Source organism: Aythya marila (genome assembly GCF_965140915.1).
Source record: "Aythya marila genome assembly, chromosome: 29".
Lineage (NCBI taxonomy): Eukaryota > Metazoa > Chordata > Aves > Anseriformes > Anatidae > Aythya > Aythya marila.
In genome coordinates this window covers 2,018,579-2,035,747 of record NC_139070.1, presented here as the reverse complement: position 1 = coordinate 2,035,747, position 17,169 = coordinate 2,018,579, and the positions used below count along the sequence as shown (strand labels likewise).

The 17,169-nt window shown below is 57.2% G+C and overlaps 3 protein-coding genes across 4 annotated transcripts; all 3 read left to right on the top strand.

The window, feature by feature from the left end:
* Nucleotides 1-349: 349 nt before the first annotated feature.
* CIART (circadian associated repressor of transcription) lies at nt 350-3,035 on the top strand. The gene is made up of 5 exons (XM_082780687.1): nt 350-868; nt 1,022-1,302; nt 2,032-2,107; nt 2,209-2,287; nt 2,395-3,035. Exons 2-5 carry the CDS (start codon nt 1,060-1,062, stop codon nt 2,753-2,755), a joined length of 759 nt encoding a protein of 252 aa, XP_082636813.1. The 5' UTR covers nt 350-868; nt 1,022-1,059; the 3' UTR covers nt 2,756-3,035.
* Nucleotides 3,036-3,717: 682 nt separating this feature from the next.
* On the top strand, nt 3,718-4,369 carry MRPS21 (mitochondrial ribosomal protein S21). Its single transcript, XM_082780649.1, has 2 exons — nt 3,718-3,955; nt 4,079-4,369. The coding sequence occupies exons 1-2, from the start codon at nt 3,873-3,875 to the stop codon at nt 4,257-4,259; spliced, it is 264 nt and encodes an 87-aa protein (XP_082636775.1). The 5' UTR covers nt 3,718-3,872; the 3' UTR covers nt 4,260-4,369.
* Nucleotides 4,370-5,000: 631 nt separating this feature from the next.
* PRPF3 (pre-mRNA processing factor 3) lies at nt 5,001-17,059 on the top strand. 2 transcript variants are annotated; one of them, XM_082780638.1, is made up of 16 exons: nt 5,001-5,128; nt 6,772-6,949; nt 7,210-7,340; nt 10,079-10,225; nt 10,720-10,803; nt 10,885-11,105; nt 11,489-11,795; nt 12,504-12,670; nt 12,829-12,911; nt 13,521-13,664; nt 13,804-13,903; nt 14,420-14,533; nt 14,937-15,055; nt 15,573-15,656; nt 16,016-16,077; nt 16,405-17,059. In XM_082780638.1, the coding sequence occupies exons 2-16, from the start codon at nt 6,805-6,807 to the stop codon at nt 16,549-16,551; spliced, it is 2,055 nt and encodes a 684-aa protein (XP_082636764.1). In that variant the 5' UTR covers nt 5,001-5,128; nt 6,772-6,804; the 3' UTR covers nt 16,552-17,059. The 2 variants fall into 2 exon arrangements, with proteins under 2 accessions (XP_082636764.1, XP_082636765.1); XM_082780639.1 differs by lacking the exons at nt 5,001-5,128; nt 6,772-6,949; nt 7,210-7,340 and adding an exon at nt 9,148-9,256 and having other exon boundaries at nt 16,405-17,058.
* Nucleotides 17,060-17,169: the final 110 nt, after the last annotated feature.

Below are 17,169 nucleotides of genomic sequence, written 5' to 3'. Positions count from 1 at the left end.
GCGGTACCTAGCGTCCGCGCGGCCACATGGAGGGGCGTGGCCGCGGCCCTCCCCCTCGCAACCAATGGGAGCGCGGCGGCCACCGCATTGGGCACGGCGGGCGGGCGCGCCAGCCAATGGGGAGGGAGGGGGCGGGGCGAGGAGCCGAGGCTCCTCCCACCGGTGGGGGCGAGGCAGCCAATGGGAGCGCGGGGGGGGCGGGGCGTCGCGGGAGGCACGTGCGGCCGTGCACGTGTCCGCGTGGGGCCGGGGCGGAACCGGCGCCGGGACCGGGCCCGAGACGGGGACGGCGGGGACGGGACCGGGACAGCGGGGACGGGACGGGGGCACCGGGACCGGGGCACCGGGATCGGGACGGGGGGAACCGGGGAAGTGGCACCGGCACCGGGACAACGAGACCGGCACCGGGACCGGCATTGAACCGGGACAGCGGCACCGGGACCGGGACCGGGATATTGGGACCGGGACATTGAGAGCGGCACCGAGCAACCGGCACCGGCACCGGGTGCAGGCATCGAGACATCGGGACATCGGCACCGGGACACCGGGACCGGGACCGTGACATCGGCACCGGGACACCAGGACACCGGGACCGGCACCGGGACCGGGACACCGGGACACTGATACCGGGACCGGGACACCGGCACCAGGACCCGGACCCGGCCACCGATACCGGGGCTCCGGGACACCGGTACCGGCCCCGGGACACCGAGACCGGCACCGGGACCGGGACCGGCATCGAACCGGGACACCGGCACCGGGACCAGGACCCGGCCACCGACACCGGGACCGGCCCGGGGCCAGGGCCGTTGGCACCGGGACCCCGACCCCAGGGGCGTCCACACCGGGACCGAGCCACCGGCAGCAGGTGGGGGGCGCGGAGCCGGTACCGGGGGGGGGTGGGCGGCACCGGGAAGGGACCCCCCCACCCCCCCCGTCCTTCAAACCGCGCCGATCTCCGGTTCCCTTTTTTTTATTTTTTTCCCCCAATTTTCCCGTTTTCCCCTTTTTTTTCCTCCAGGTGATTCCGCCCCCCCGCCCCCCCCCCGGATCCCCGCCATGGAGCCCTCGGGGACCCCCCCCCGCGGGGCCGAGGCGGGGACCCCCCCCCGGACCCCCCCTCGGAGTCCCCCCCGGGGTCACCCCCCCCCGGGATCCCCCCGGGACCCCCCCTCGGGACCCCGGAAGCGACCCCCGGGGGGGCACCGGGAGCCCCCCCCCGGGGGGAAGAGGCACAAAACCGGGGAGCCCGGGGCCGCCCCCCCCGCCCCCAGCGACGGCGACCGCCTTTTTGCCCAAAAAGTGAGGGTTTGGAAGGAAAAAAAGGGGGAGGGGATAAGAAGGGGGGGGGGGGGGGTTTTGGGGGGGGTTGGGGGGTTTTGGGGGGGGGGCTGTGGGTTTTGGGGGGGGTTGGGGGGTTTTGGGGTGATTTGGGGGGGTTGGGGTGGGTTTGGGGGGGTTTGGGGTGATTTGGGGGGGTTTGGGGTGGGTTTGGGGTTTTGGGGGTGCCTGTGGGTTTTGGGGTGGTTTGGGGTTTTTTTCGGGGGGGGTTGGGGGTTTTGGGGGGGTTTGTTTTTTTTGGGGTGATTTGGAGGGTTTTGGGGTGTTTTGGGATTTTTTCGGGGGCAGCTGTGGGTTTTGGGGTGGGTTTGGGGTGGATTGGGGGTTTTGGGGGGCTGTGGGTTTTGGGGTGCTTTGGGGGAGATCATGTTTTTTTGGGGGGGGTTGTGGGTTTGGGGGTGTTTCTGGGGGGCTGTAAGTTTGGGGGGGTTGTGGGTTTTGGGGTTTTGGGGTGGGGTTGGGGGCTTTTGGGGTGCCTGTGGGTTTTGGGGGCTTTTTGGGGTGGCTGTGGGATTTGGGGGGAGGCTGTGGTTTTTGGGATGGCTGCGGGTTTGGGGCTTTTGGGGTGAATTTGAGGAGGGGGCTGTAGGTTTTGGGACGCTTTGAGGTGGCTGTGGGTTTTTTGGGGGGCGCCGTGGGTTTTGGGGTGTTTTTGGGGGGGGGCCCTACACTGACACTGCCCCCCCCCAGTGCCGGGAGCTTCGGGGCTTCATCCGCCCTCTGACCGAGCTGCTCAACGGGCTGAAGATGGGGCGCTACGACAAAGGTGAGCACCCCCCCAAAATCCCTAAAACCCCCTAAAATCCCCCAAAAATCCCCCAAACCCCCCCCCCCGGGGGGCACATTCCCAGCTCCTGCTCCCCCCAGGGCTCAGCAGCTTCCAGCAGAGCGTGGCCATGGACCGGATCCAGCGGATCATCGGCGTCCTGCAGAAACCCGAAATGGGGTGAGCCCCCCCAAAAAAAAAAACCAACAATTTGGGGTCCCCGCAGCTCCCCCCCACCCTTTTTAGGGCCGGGGGGGGGTTTATGGGGTCACCTTCCTCTCTTATAGGGCCCGTTACCTGGGGACGCTGCTGCAGGTGGAGGTGATGCTCCGGGGCTGGTTCCCCCACGTCGCCCCCAAACCCGGGGCCCCCCCCGGTTCTCAGGACCCCCCCCCCCCAAAAAAAAATCCTGACCCCCCCCAGGAGGAGGGGGCTTGGGGAACCCCCCCCAGCCCCGTGGGCGTCCTCCTGCTCCTCCACGACCGCCTCCGGCCCCGTCGGGCCCCCCCCCCCGGGGGGGTCACCACCGACACCTCGGGGACGCCGCCGCCGCGCCACGGGGGGGGGCAGCACCCCAAATGCCCCCCCCCCCGCACCCGGACTGGACCCCCTGCCCCCCCCCCCCACCCCACGGCTCCGGACGCGTGATTTTGATTTTTCTTCGATTTGATTATTTTTATTATTATTTTTTTTTAGGGTGGGGGGGCTGTTTATGGGGTGCCCCCCCCCCCACCTCCAGGAGTGCTGTGCCTTGCCCCCCCTCCCCCCCCAACATTTTGGGGTCCGAGGGGGGGACACACACGGGGGGCGGGCCCCCCCGCAGCGCGGCCTCACCCCGGCCTTGTGCCTTCCCCGTGGGTTTTTTTTTTTGGGGGGGGGGGTCCCGTGCCCCCCCCCACTCCCCCGGCTTGATCCCAGCCCCCCCCCGGGAGCAATAAACGGGAGCGGCCGGGGCCATTTGGTGCCGGTGTCCTTGTCCCCTTTTGGGGGGGGGGTTGGGGGGGGGGGGGGGGGTTTATGGGGTCCGGGGGGGGGCTGCAAACCCTGTCCCCCCCCCCCTCATGCCCGGTGTCCCATTGGGGGGGTCCAGAGCCCCTCCTGCAGGGCCTGGTGTCCCTTGGGGGGGGTCTTATGGCCCCCCCCCAGCTCTGGGGTCCCCCTAGGGGGGGTCTCACAGCCCCCCCCGGTTCTAGTGTCCCCCTGGGGGGTCTCATGGGGCCCCCCCCGGTTGTACTGCCCCACTGGGGGGTCTCACAGCCCCCCCCACAGGTTTGGTGCCCCCCCAGGGGGTCTTAACCCCCCCCCCAAGCCCCAGTGTCCCCCTGGGGGGGGGTCTCACGGGGCCCCCCCGGGGATTTTTCCCCCCCCCCCCAGCCCCTGGGGCTCCCCCAGCCCCCCCCGTGTCCGCTGCCCCCCCCCGGGGGTCTCAGGGCCCCCCCAGCTCCCCCCCTCCAGTTTTGGCGCGCTGGGGGGCGTGGCTCCAGCAGGCCCCGCCCACCTTCATCAAGCCGCGCTGGGTTGGCCCCGCCCCCTCGCACAACCCATGCCCTCTTCACTCAACCCGCACCTTTTTGCTCTGGCCCCGCCCCCCTTCCGTTAGGCCACGCCCCTAAATAGAGCCCGCGGCGACTTCCGCTTCCGGGGCGCGCGGCCTGGGAGAGGAGCCGGGGGGCGGAGGAGGCCGCGGGGAGGCCCGGAGGGGGCCGGGAGCGTCCCGGGGGGGGCCCGGCCCGGTTCCTGCGCCTCTCAGCGGAGCCGCCGGGCCATGGCGAACCACCTGCGCTTCATCGGCCGCACCGTCATGGTGCGCAACGGCAACGTGGACGCGGCCTACGGGGCCCTCAGCAGGTGGGGGGGAAGCGAATAAACCCCAGGGGAGGCCCCCCCCCCCCATATCCCCCCGGAGCTTCGTTTCCGGCCCTCGGAGGCCGCTTTTTAACCCTTTCGCCGCCGCTCTCGGCCCGCCCGCAGGATCCTGGCTCACGACGGTGTCCTGGAGACGGTGAAGCAGCGGCGCTACTACGAGAAGCCGTGCCGCAAGAGGCAGCGGCTGGCCTACGAGGCGTGCCGGCGCGTCTACAACGCCGAGATGGCTCGCAAGATCGCCTTCGTCGCCCGCAAGAACCGCCCGGACCCCTGGCAGGGCTGCTAGCCGGGGGCGACGGCTGGCTGGCCGGCCGCCTGTCCTGCTGGCCGGCTGTCCGCCCAGGTGCCAATAAACCACCGCGCTCTCTAATAAATCGCTCCTTTTTCCAGCTCGGCTGCCCGCCTGTGAGGGCTGCGGATGAGGATTTTTTTTTTTGGGGGGGCGTTTGCGGTCGCTCTGCCCCCTCTGGGATTGAGGGCAGGCCCCTGGGGATTTGGGGGAGCCCCCAGGGGGGCGGGAGCAGCTCATGGTGTGGGGGGAGGGCGTTTCTGCTGCCTCTTCTCCCCTCCACGGGACAGGGGGGAGGCACCCAGGGGATCCGGGGAGCTCCCTGGGGTCGGGGACAGCCCCTTGGGGTATTGGGGGGGGGGCTGTCGGGGGTCGGGGCAGCCCTTGGAGGGGTGGGGGGAGGCCTTGGGGGTGGGCTGAGGCCGCCGGGGCTTTGGGGCAGCCCCCCAGGGAATTTGGGGGAGCCCCCAGAGGGTTTGGGCGGGGCCCCGGGCTTGGGGGAGCCGCCGGGGGGTCGGGGGGAGCCCCCGGGGCTTTGGGGCAGCCCCCAGAGGGCGGGGGGAGGTCCCCGAGGTCATGGGGGGGAGACCCGCGTCACGTGGGAAGGGCCTGGAGTCACGTGGGAGGGGCCCTTCGCCGCGCCCCGCCTTCACCCCCCTCCACGTGATCCCGGCGGCCTCGGCCACGCCCCCTTTCCCCCCACCCCACCCCCTCCACCTTCTCGGCACCCTTCGCGCGGGCGGGCGCGCATGCGCCCGGCGGCCTCGGCGGCCGTTTCCGCTTCCGGCCCCGCCGTGCAGCCGCCGTCAGGGCCGCCGCCGCCGCTCGGGGCCTACCGGGGCCTACCGGGGCCGAGCCCCGCCGCGGTGAGGGGGCCGGGAGGAGCCGGGGGGCTCCGAGGAGCGCCGGGAAGCTGGGAGGGGGGAGGAGGGAGCGGGCCCGTTAGGCCCTGAGGGGCTGCGGGAGGGCGGCGCTGCCGGGCGGGAGGTGCTTGGGGAGGGGGGGGCGGCGGCAGCCTGAGGCGAAACGGCTCCATGTGGGGGCGGGGAGGGGGCAGCCGTAGGGAAAAACCCACGGGTATGGGAGATGAGGGGGGAGCCGTGTGTAAATACCCACGTATATGGGTGTTTAGGGAGCACCCGGGTGTAAATAGGGTCAAATGCCTGCGTTTAGGGGGCACCCGTAGAAAAATAAAGGTGTGTGTGTGAATTTAGAGGGCACCCCTACGTGAATAGCCGCGTATATGGGCGTTTAGGGGACACCCATACGTAAATACACGTGTATATATACGTTTCAGGGGCACCCCTGCATAAATACCCGTATATAGGGGTGTTTAGGGGGCACCCATCTGTAAATAACCACTTATGAGGACATTTAGGGGGTACCCTTACATAAAACGCGTGTGTGTATATACATTTAGGGGGCACCTGCCTATAACTACCCACATAGATGGGTGTTTAAGGGGCACCTGTATGTAAATACCTGCATATATGGCCGTTTAGGGGACACCCATACATAAATACATGTGTATATTTGCATTTAGAGGGCACCCCTATGTAAATACCCACGTATATGGGCATTTAGGGGGCACCCACGTGTAAATATGTGTTTATATAAACATATTTAGGGGACATCCATATGTAAATACGCACCTATATATACATTTAGGGGGCACCCATCCATAAATACATCCATATGTGTATGTTTAGGAGGCACCCACGTGTAAATACCCACACACCTGAAGCTCTCCCTACTTTTAAGGCTGGATTTGGAGACAAAACGCTGCAGCAGAGTTCTCTCGGGCTGCGTTTGGTGCTATTTCAAATCCAGCTCCATGAAACTGCTGCGGGAAGTGTGCAGCTGCGAAGGTTTTCCCCTCTTCTCAGGGAGTTCCGAGCTCCTCAGGGAAAACCTGCCCCCCTTGATGCTGTCTCAGACCTGTGGGTTGACTTTTTCTGCCTGTTTTTTCGCAGCCTCTCTGATGAGAAGCGCTTTGGTAGAGCTAAAACCCAGGATTTTAATTAATTCTCCCTTGAAACGATGACTGCGTTTCGAGCTTTGTCTGCTTTCTGCTCAGACAGAGCCACAGCAGCATCGAGGCTCGGCGAGCCCGTTCTTTTGGGCGAGGAATGCCGAGGTCAAACACATTCCCTTAAGAAGATTTTCTCTCGTTTCCAGATAAAGGAGACTTGGGTTCCAAATCAGATTAGTGCCCGGCCGCGTAATTAAACATTATTGCTTCGGCATAGCTCACGTTAACGAGGCGAGAGCGGTTAATTGAGATTGATGGACTGGCAACCATGGAACTTCTGCACCAGGCACAAGTGACAGAAATGAAGGGCTTGTGTAATTTTAGCTTGTGGCTTAAAAATAAGGGAGCAAAATTGATCTCTGGGAGCTTTCACCAGCCCTCAGCTTTCTCCCTCATGAGAAAAGGCACCAAACTGAGGGTGAAATGATCCTTTTTTTAAGTATTAACCTGTGGTTTTCTTGCCCGATTTCTCTGCAGGTGCGAGCAGAGTGACTTGGGCCGCCAGCCGCGATGGCACTGTCCAAAAGGGAGCTGGACGAGCTGAAGCCATGGATCGAGAAGACGGTGAAGCGAGTGCTGGGCTTCTCCGAGCCCACCGTGGTTACCGCAGCGCTCAACTGCGTGGGGAAGGGCATGGACAAAAAGAAAGCGGCCGGTACGTCCCCCACGCTCCCAACCCCACCCCACAGCTGCCTGTAGGAGTGCTCGGGCCCCCTGGAAGACCGAGACCAGACCAGAAACCTGCATCTGCACATCCCTGAGGCCCCTGGAGCCCGGGATGCTGCACTAATTGGCTCAAAACCTCCTTTTAACTCAGAGTTTTATGGCTTTGCAGAAATTTCTGTGAGTTCTCTGCTCTCCCGCTCATGCCGATCAGGGAATTGTGCTGTTCATGCAGCTCCTCTTCTTTTCCAGACCACCTCAAGCCTTTTCTCGACGACTCCACCCTGAGGTTTGTGGACAAGCTCTTCGAAGCGGTGGAAGAAGGCCGAAGCTCCAGGCACTCCAAATCCAACAGCGACCGGAATCGGAAGCGAGAGCTGAAGGTGAGCTGAGGCCTGGTTACTGATTGTTTTTTGTTGTTTGGCGGCCGTGGAGGCAGCACTGGTACCCTGCCACACTTTCCTCTTCCAGAGAGGTACATCCTACACCACTTACAGTTCAAGAGAAAAGCCCCTCCTCCGTGACGAAGTGTGTGAGCCTTTACCTTTCAGTTCTCTTGACCTCCTGGCGAGGGAGCGCAGCGCTCTCCTCGGTGGTGTCCGAGGTGGAAGCCTCAGCTTTTGGTTTCTTTAACAACCTCCACTAGGCTCGTGCAGCACAGGGACTTAAATAACAAGGTTCCATCTCCCCGTTTCCTTTCGGGCTCGATACCGGCGCACGTGGCAGCGCTGAGGCTTGGCTGCCCTGCAAGCTGGCAGCCCGGGGCAGGGCATCCCACCTCCAAATAACTTCCTCTTGCTCTTCCTCGCTCAGACGTGCTGTATTTTGGTCTGTCAGCTCGTGCTGCCCAGCCCTGAGTGAGCGGGTCTTCCTCTGGTGGCTTTTCCTTCTCTTTTTTTTTCCCACCTGGAATCCACGCAGGGTGATTTTTGGCAACTTTTCCCCCGCCGTAGCACGAGGTGGGTTACAGCAGGGATTTCCAGCCCTGCGGTGTTTCTCCCACCTACCACCTGCCTGGGACGGTGGAAGTCTCGTGCGTCCAAACCTCTTTTCACCTCCTGTGTTCTCTTGAAGCCTTCACTCGCCACCTTCTGGAAATGCATTTGTTTCACCACTCACACACTGGGTTTAAAAGTTTACTCACAAAGTTTCCTTTCACTTTTTCTGAGGTCCCTGTTTTCTGGCAAATTTGTGTTTCTCTGTAACTCTGTTTCTCTGTAGGTGTTTAGTCAGCACCTAACCTCAGTTATCCATCCCAGCTGCCCTCATTCCCTATTTTCTTGGAGGAATTTGCTTCTTCTCCCACCCTCTGGCAGAGGTTTTTAACACCAGCCAGGGAAGGGCCTCCTCTGGGCTCCGGATGCCTTCAGGAGTTAAGGAGGAGAACTTAAACAGTTTCCATCCTGCCCATTTCAGTGCAGCCCGAGGAGCAGCAGGGTTTTAAAACCCAGCCTAGTTTACTGCTCTGCGTTTGGGTGTCCCAGTGACCGATGGAGCTTGAAGGACTTGAGGCTTTTGCCACGGTCTCAGTCGGAACAAGGTTGCCAGCGAGCATCTTTTGAGCGCTTCCGTGCTGTGGTTCTGCTTGAATTTGGGTGTTAGCCTGGCACAAGTGCACATTAGCTGCCACGGGGTTGTTAGAAAGCGAGATTTGGGCCAAGGCCCTTCAACACTTTTCCTTTTGCCCTCTTGGGGAGATGGCGGAGAGACGGGAACATCAAATTGTGTCGCTGCTCAGCAGTTCGTGGCCCCAGGCCGCAGCTTTGTGGGGAGACTTTTACAGTTCTGTGGCGCTGCTGGCTTGCGTGGATCTCCCCGTTTCTTCAGAACCTGAATTCAGCCCCAGCTGGCTTCCAGCTGTCCTCAAGTCTCTCATCTTCCTCGTGGCACCTCGCTGCGAAGCGAGGTGGCGTAGTGAGGGGGTCGGATCGTGGCCGTGTGTGTCGAGTGACTGCCCCCCACCAGCGCTGCAGGTTTTAGGGTTGAATTTGTACTCGTGTGCTCAGGTCTGCGGCATCGAGCAGCGGATTAATTCGGAGCGCTGCTCGTCGTGTTAGCCGGCTCCAGCCTTCTGTCTGCTCTTCCTCCTCTCTCCTTGGTTAATTCTTGTGGGGTAGGTCATTGCTCGGGAAGTTTCAGGAACTAAAACGTAACGGTTTACACACTTTATACTATGGGCAAGTCCTTTCTCTTGAACTTGTAGGTTTTCCAAGAAGTACCTGTGTCTGGATGAGGATGTGTCCCTGTAGAATATGAGCCATTGTAGTGAAGAAGGGATTCCAACTAACGCTTACAACCGGTGTGTATATTTTCATTTCAAATAACACCCTCACACACTACAGTAACACGGTTGCATGGACAAATCCAGCTTCCTGTATGCAAAACCGGCACTGACAGACGGAAATCTGTGGCTGCAAGTACACAAAGGGTGCTTGAAGCCCTCCCTCAGCACAGAGCTCTGCGGGACGGGCGCTTTTCTTTTGGTTCCGTGCGACGGCCGCTTCACGCAAGTCCGTCCGTGTGGTTGCTGCTCCCCGAGGAGAGGGAGAAGGGAGGCTCGGTTTGAGCACGGTGCATCCAGCTCCAGGCTGGAGCCTCGTGGGTTAGGAGCGTGAGGAAATGCAGCAGGTTTGCCCTAGGACTGCGTTCTGCCTTTGGTGACAGCATGGCGGGACAGCAGCCTCCTGTGCCCACCCCTCTGAAGTTGGCTGAAGACACAGACGCCGTTTCGGCCCTCTCAGGGGAGCTCGTGTGCAGGCTTCTTCCAGCTCGCTGGGGATTTGAGCGAGAACTTGGATCCCAGGGCCAAAAAATCCCTTCGCCACCTGAGAGCGGCGGTGCCTTTTCCGCAGGGGTATCCCCGTGTGGCCCCCCCTGTGCTTTAAGCTGCCGGGTGGATCGTCGGCGATGCTTCTCTGGTGGGGAAGCAGGGCACAGGCTGCACGTGGGACTCACGGTTAGGTCAGGCTGCGAGTGTCGCCCTGGAAAATCTCAACCACGACGCGGTGCTGACCTTTCGGTGCTGGATTTCCTTCTCCTGGTGCTTTCTCGTCCTAAAGCAGCGGCCCTGAGGGGAGTTCTTGGCTTTTAACCAGTCTGCTCTTTCTTTTTGCTGCTGTAGGATGTGTTTGGTGACGACTCTGAGGTATCCAAGGAATCTTCTGGAGTCAAGAAGCGGCGCATCCCGCGGTTTGAGGAGGTTGAGGACGAGCCTGAGGTTATTCCAGGCCCACCGTCGGAGAGCCCTGGGATGCTGACCAAGCTCCAGGTCAGTCCAACCGCGCTGTGTTACGCCAGCTCTGGCCCCAGAACCAGCGCTGCCCATCTCAGAGATCTCAAATCCCGATACAGTTTAATGTTTTCTTTGTTATCTTGACTGGTATCACAAGCTGAGGAAGCAAACGGCGAGTAGCTTTTGCCTGTCCTTTGGTTGCTGCCCGTGTTCCCTTCACAGAGCTCACTGCCACTTGTGCACGGGGCTAATGATAACACAAAGTCTTCAAGTGGGGAAGTTTGGACGTTCTCTGCACAAGCTGGAGTGAACGGGAAGGGGAATGGGACTTTGTAGGCAGTGTCAGCACTGTAGGATTCCTTTTCTAGAGCTGGAGGCCATCAGTTAAAGCAGTTTGATAGAGCCCCGTGCTCACCAAGCTGGTCAGCACGCATTTGCAACTCTCAGTGGGTGTGAAAAAGATGCTGGTGACCCCTTATCTCCTTCTGATAGAGCGTCAAAAAAATCACCATCCAATTTTCTTCCCACAGATCAAACAGATGATGGAGGCAGCCACTCGCCAGATCGAAGAGAGGAAAAAGCAGCTGAGTTTCATCAGTCCTCCGACGCCACAGGTATCTGCTGGGAGTAACGCGTTGGCGTGACCCGGCTGTGCCAGCCCAGCTCCGTAACAAAATGTATTTCTCTGTCAACAGCCAAAAATTTCTTCTTCGTCCCAATCGGAACGTCTCCCCATCGGCAACACGATCCAGCCCTCCCAGGCAGCGACGTTCATGAACGACGCCATCGAGAAGGCGAGGAAGGCCGCCGAGCTGCAGGCCCGAATTCAGGCCCAGCTGGCTTTGAAACCGGGGCTCATCGGCAACGCCAACATGGTGGGGCTGGCCAACCTGCACGCGATGGGGATCGCGCCTCCGTGAGTAGCCCCTGTTCCTTCTGAGCTCCCTAATCCTGATGGTTTTAGTGCCAGAATGCCGGTGGAGGGTCTGATCAAAGGTTTCTTCGGTGCTCCATCAGTTCCCAGCAGTGCTTTAATGATTGCTGAAGGGATAAATTATTTTAGAGAGGCAAAACGGAGGTTGCTCCGTCCCAGGGTAACGCTCTCCCAACTTCTGTGTGCCAGATTTGAGTCCTTTCTGGCTGTATAGATAAAAAATTAACAATAGAAAGAAGCCTTTCACAAAACTTTCACAAAGTGTAGGCTGGTCTGGTGCTTGCTATGGAAATGTGGCTCTTGCTTCCTTCGAATTCCTGCTGTAGCCACGTTTTAATGATGTGGTGTCTCTGTCTTGCCGCCAGGAAAGTGGAATTGAAGGATCAGACAAAGCCTACGCCACTGATCTTGGATGAGCAAGGCCGAACTGTTGATGCAACTGGTAAAGAGATTGAATTGACTCACCGCATGCCAACCCTAAAAGCAAACATCAGAGCTGTGAAGAGAGAGCAGTTCAAACAACAGCTTAAAGAAAAGCCCTCGGAAGACATGGAGTCGAACACTTACTTTGACCCCCGGGTCTCCATAACCCCAGCCCAGCGTCAGAAACGCACCTTTAAGTTCCATGAAAAAGGCAAATTTGAGAAAATTGCCCAGAGGTTGCGAACGAAGGTATTGGAGGTCTTGCCATGCTAACTGACAGCACAGAAACGAGGGTTTGGTTTAGGAGGGGCGTTGACTCTCCTCTCTTGGGTTGTGAAAGGGAGCTCTGTTCACTTGAGTAAGAAGCTTTTTGAGTAAAATCACCTGCAGCTTTTCTGTCACCATCATTCGTGTTGAAAAGGTAGACATCCGCATCAGAATGTGCTTAAAAAGCATTTTCAGATCTCTTCCCTCGCTTGGTGAAAGACAAAATCTGGTGTTTTATTGAGTTTGTTTCTTTCTTTTTGACAAAAGACTGAAAATTTCCAAAGAGAGTAGATTGTTTTCTGGCCAAGTCTTCTTTCTACAGAAGTGGTCACCTTACGGGTGCAGATTTTAAAAAAATCTTGGTAAACTGCCCAAGTACCTGGGGAGAATGGGGAGAAGAGCTTAATTAGAAAAGCCCGGGGATGTGCATCACAGGGATGACGATGTGCAACCCAGGGAGATGTTATTTTGGGATCGTTCCATGCTCCTATTAGGCTTGGTAATAAGACAAGTTTTGGGGCAACTTTGTGAGCAGAAGCACTCCATCATCACCTTTTATGTGGTTTCTTCTGTGGTCTGCTTCAGCTTGTGTGCACCTGCTCTTTTATTATTTATTTTATTTAAGCGTGCTGTGCTTAAAAATGAACGCTGAATGACCTTTCTGTGCCCCTTTCCTCTCCTTGTTCTCAGGCTCAACTAGAAAAGCTGCAGGCAGAGATATCTCAGGCTGCCCGAAAGACAGGGATACACACTTCTACCAAGTTGGCTCTTATTACCCCGAAAAAGGAGCTGAAGGAGGGGGAGATCCCAGAGATAGAGTGGTGGGACTCGTACATCATCCCCAACGGCCTTGACTTGTAAGTAACTGATGTGCCAGGCTTTGTTCTGCTGCAGGAGGAAACGCGGGGGAGGTTTGGGGAGGTAAATGTGGTATCTTGAGCACTTGGGCACCTCAGGCTGGACAAATCTGCTTGAGCTATTGAATTCCAACAATGCCCAACTCTCTCCTCTCTAGAAAAGGCGGAACGTCTTCAAAGAGGGATGAGTACTTCGGCATCACAAACCTCGTGGAGCACCCAGCGCAGCTCAACCCACCAGGTACTGCCCTGTAGCAGCCTCTCAGATTTCACCGGTTTGGGTCAATTTTGCTGTGAAGCTGGATGCAAAAAACTCCAAAAGGTTGATGTGAGGTGGGGCAAACCAGCATGCGAGCTGTCAGCAGTAATACTGCTTTCCCTGTAAGGAAAGAAGCCATGTGAAGATAAATCTGAAAGTCCTGTAAAAATGGTCAAAATTGAGAGGGAGAGTCTCTATTGTTTTTTGGAAATTTGTTTTAAGACCTGTAGTGGTTTACCAGTAGCTTGCATACCTTTTGGTAGCCTTCCCCTTGCTAGCTGGGTAGCGGTGCAGCTGCAAGATCTGCAAGATCTTCATCTCGGGCAGGTCAGTTTTGATATCCTTGCCCTGAGGAAGGGCCATAAAACAACAACAAAGAATTTTACTTTCCTGTGTAAATCTGTGAATAGCAAAACTGTTTTCCTAGCTCGGTAGTCAGCGCAAACAATCCCTGCAATGCTACAGTCAATGAAGTGTGGATATAACAGAGCATGATGCGAGTGTATCCCCCCCCGTGAAGGATGCAGGTGATATTTTTTGTTGCTGCTTCCAAGCGGATTTACGTTTCCGTTGCCTTGTTTCTCTTCCCAGTGGACAGCGACACACCGGTGACCCTGGGTGTTTATTTAACCAAGAAAGAACAGAAGAAGTTACGGCGACAGACTCGGAGAGAAGCCCAGAAGGAGCTACAAGAGAAGGTCAGGCTGGGCCTGATGCCGCCGCCAGAGCCCAAAGGTAAGGCTGCAGCAGGCTGCGTGCCAAGAGCCGGGCTAATGCAGCCCCTTAGCTCTTAAACCAGTAACCTGGGCCAAGGATGAAGGGCAAACTGGGCTGCTGGGAACCTCTCACAGCTCCCCTCTCATTTTCCTCGCAGTAAGAATTTCAAACTTGATGCGCGTGCTGGGGACGGAAGCTGTTCAGGACCCGACAAAAGTTGAAGCTCACGTCAGAGCGCAGATGGCGAAGAGACAGAAGTAGGTGGCACGCTGCCCATTCTGTGTTTGTCCTTTTTAGGTGGAATTAGTGGCGGTGCTGCTTTTGTTCCTAGAGAATGAAATCCCTGAACAAAGCAAGAGCAGTGGGATTATGTGCGTGTGGTGCTCTTGCAGCCTGTTTCAGCTGTCCTGAATGGGCTCCCCAAAGCCCTGTGCAGGGAGAATGGTCTGAGGGATCGATTCTTGGCACTGAAGAGGGACTTTGTGCCCCGTATTAACTGAGTTTCCCACCATGATGATGACTGGCATCCCAGCTGTTACTAATGAATGTGTTCAGGGAAGTGACCAGGGGAGAATTGGACTGGTGGCTGGATTAAAAAAGCCTGTGGCCTTTTAATTCAGGCGGGTGAAGGTGGGAATCTGGGTGGAAGTTGAAGCTGTTTTGGGATCCGTGGAACATATTCTTTGTTTAGGAATTGAAGGGTCTGTTTTGACGCTGGAACGAGTACGTTGTAGGCTGCATTTCTGCTTATTGCTGTGTCTCTCTGTACCCAGGGCTCACGAAGAAGCAAATGCTGCAAGAAAACTAACAGCAGAACAACGGAAAGCGAAGAAGATTAAAAAGCTCAAGGAAGATGTTTCACAGGGAGTTCACATAGCTGTGTACAGGTGAGTGCTGGGCTACGCGCTCTTGACAGATGCTTGTACACGTGTCTGTTTTCTAAATAAACCTGAGAAATGCCCTACAGAAACGTGCTACTAGAGAGGATACAGCTGGGATTGAAGTTTCTGATGAGGAGACTGATTTACTGGGATATCAGAGCTCACTCGATACGTTGCTGTTCAGAAATGTTAGGAAAATTTCCAGATCTAAACAAAGCTTGAATAGGAAAGGGGAGGTGCAGCCTCTGAGCGGTCTGATTACCAGGATAGATGATTTGGAAGTGTAAGTAAAGCTCTGAGGAGCTGGAGGCAGGAAACATTTGAGACCCAGCTGAGGATGGGTAGGGCATGCTTAGGCTGATGATATAACTGTTTTTCCACAACCTCTTGTTCTTTATCCTGTTTTCAGGGTCCGAAACCTGAGCAATCCAGCCAAAAAATTCAAAATCGAGGCGAACGCTGGCCAGCTGTACTTAACAGGCGTGGTGGTTCTACACAAAGACGTCAACGTGGTCGTAGTAGAAGGAGGTGAGGACTCGGGAGGCAGGCTTTTTGGTCACAGCGCGGTGTTCTAAAGCTTGCCTCTAGCGACAATTATACCTGCGTGTGAAAACAGCTGACTGAGGGTTATGGAAAAACGAGGAAGTAAGGAGGCACTTTGAAACTCCCTTAATTACTGTTATAATGGGGTGAGCACCGACTGCAGAGAGCGCTGTAATCCAGTTAGAAAATCCAGTACACTTGATGCTGAAGGGAAAACACGCTTTAGATTTTAGATCTTTGCTTCTGCCCAGAGCAAGGAGGGCCTCGGCTCAAAGCCTGGAGCGTTTTCTCACAGTTTGCACAGTTCTGAGCATTTTTGCAAGGTGCTGAAGAGCACGTTTGGTAGCAGGAAATCCTGAGATGGCCAAGAGCTAAGTGCTGTGCCAGTGGCTGTGAGAAGACTGCTGTGTTTGTGGGGGCCGTTGGTTTCTGCTGCTTTTTAGAATCTCCTAAAAGCTGAAGGTTAAGGAACGATGTGAATGTGATTCTGACTTTTCCCCAGGCCCGAAAGCACAGAAGAAATTCAAACGTCTTATGCTCCATCGAATAAAATGGGATGAGCAAACATCAAACACAAAGGGAGAGGGTAAGTGTAAAGGTCTGTGGGGAAGGGGGTGGCAGGAGATCATCTCGTGGCCGTGGGGAGGAAAAGCTTCTCTGGAGGAGACCAGATTTAACCGAAACGCAGCCCTCCGTAACGAACACACCAGTGCTGGAGGGGGAAAAAACGTCAGGGTGTGCATTTGTGGAGGGTATCTTGCAATTCCTGAGTGTTCCTGGTGTGTTGTGCAGAAGCTGGGGGGTCAGAATTTTGGGGTTTGACGAGGCAGACGCTTGAGACAGCAGCTGTAAGTGCAATTGTGCAGCAGAAGGGGTGGAAGGGGGCAGTGAGGCAGCAGCTGGGGTCCTGCAGGACTAGAATTTGCTTTTTGTTCTTTTTTCCAGATGATGATGAGTCCGATGAGGAGTCTGTTAAGAAAACAAACAAATGCTCTCTGGTTTGGGAGGTGAGTAGCAGTTCTGATCTAATCTGTTCTCTGGGGATTTGAGTGGGGCGGAGGCTGAACCTGTCCAACGGAGCAGCTGAGGTTGAAACGATCAAATGACAATCCACAGAACTGAACAAAAACATCTCCGGGCTCTTTCTGTACACATCTAACTGTAGTGGAATTACGAGTGTCTCCCCTGCAGCATAAGGTGTGCTTGTGCAACAAGCTTATCACTTGTTAACCCGGGAGAACATTTGTTCCCAGGTTCCCCGAGGGGTTCAGAGCCTTATTTCAGTGACTTTCCCCCCAGAGACGTGTTGCCAAGTGTCCCATTTCTCCTTCCAGGGCACAGCAAAGGATCGCAGCTTTGGCGAAATGAAATTTAAGCAGTGCCCCACTGAAAACATGGCACGGGAGCACTTTAAAAAACACGGCGCAGAGCACTACTGGGACCTGGCTCTGAGCGAGTCCGTGCTGGAATCCACAGACTGAGGGTGCCGCTGCCCCGGCACCCCTCTTTGTTTGAGAACAATACCTCGTGGGATCTTGGACAAAACCCCTTCCTCCCCTCCGGTCTCCACAGTACAGCGCATACGATTAAAGAAATATTTTTTAAAACAAATCAGTTACACGTTTTCTGGATAAATTCAGCCCTCGGAGATTGCAGTGCCAGGGCGGCTGCGCTTTAGTGTCTCTTAACTTCTCTGGAAAGAGTTGCTTGGGGGTTAGAGGGGAGAAACAGTTTTCAAAGATGTCTTTAGTCCTTAGGGAACGAGCCCACGGTCTCAGAGTGAGGTACGAGGGGCGAGGGCACCGGGCAGGGTTCGTGGTGCCACGGGGCGCCGTTTCCCCGTGGGGCAGAGGGGGGTGAGCACGGGACAGCCCCGCGGGCTGAGGGCGCAGGGGAAGGAGCACTTGGCGTTTGTAAAGCAAGAGTAGGAGACGGGGACTTAGCCCACATCCTATATTTCAATAATAAACGTGTTTTTTTTTAAAAGCTGAAGCTGTGGTAGTCGATGTGAATTTCTGGGCTTGGGGGAGCAGCGGGGCCGGGGGTCTTTTTGCCCGGGTGTTTTTAACCAAAGGCTGACCCTGCTGCGAGTGCATCCC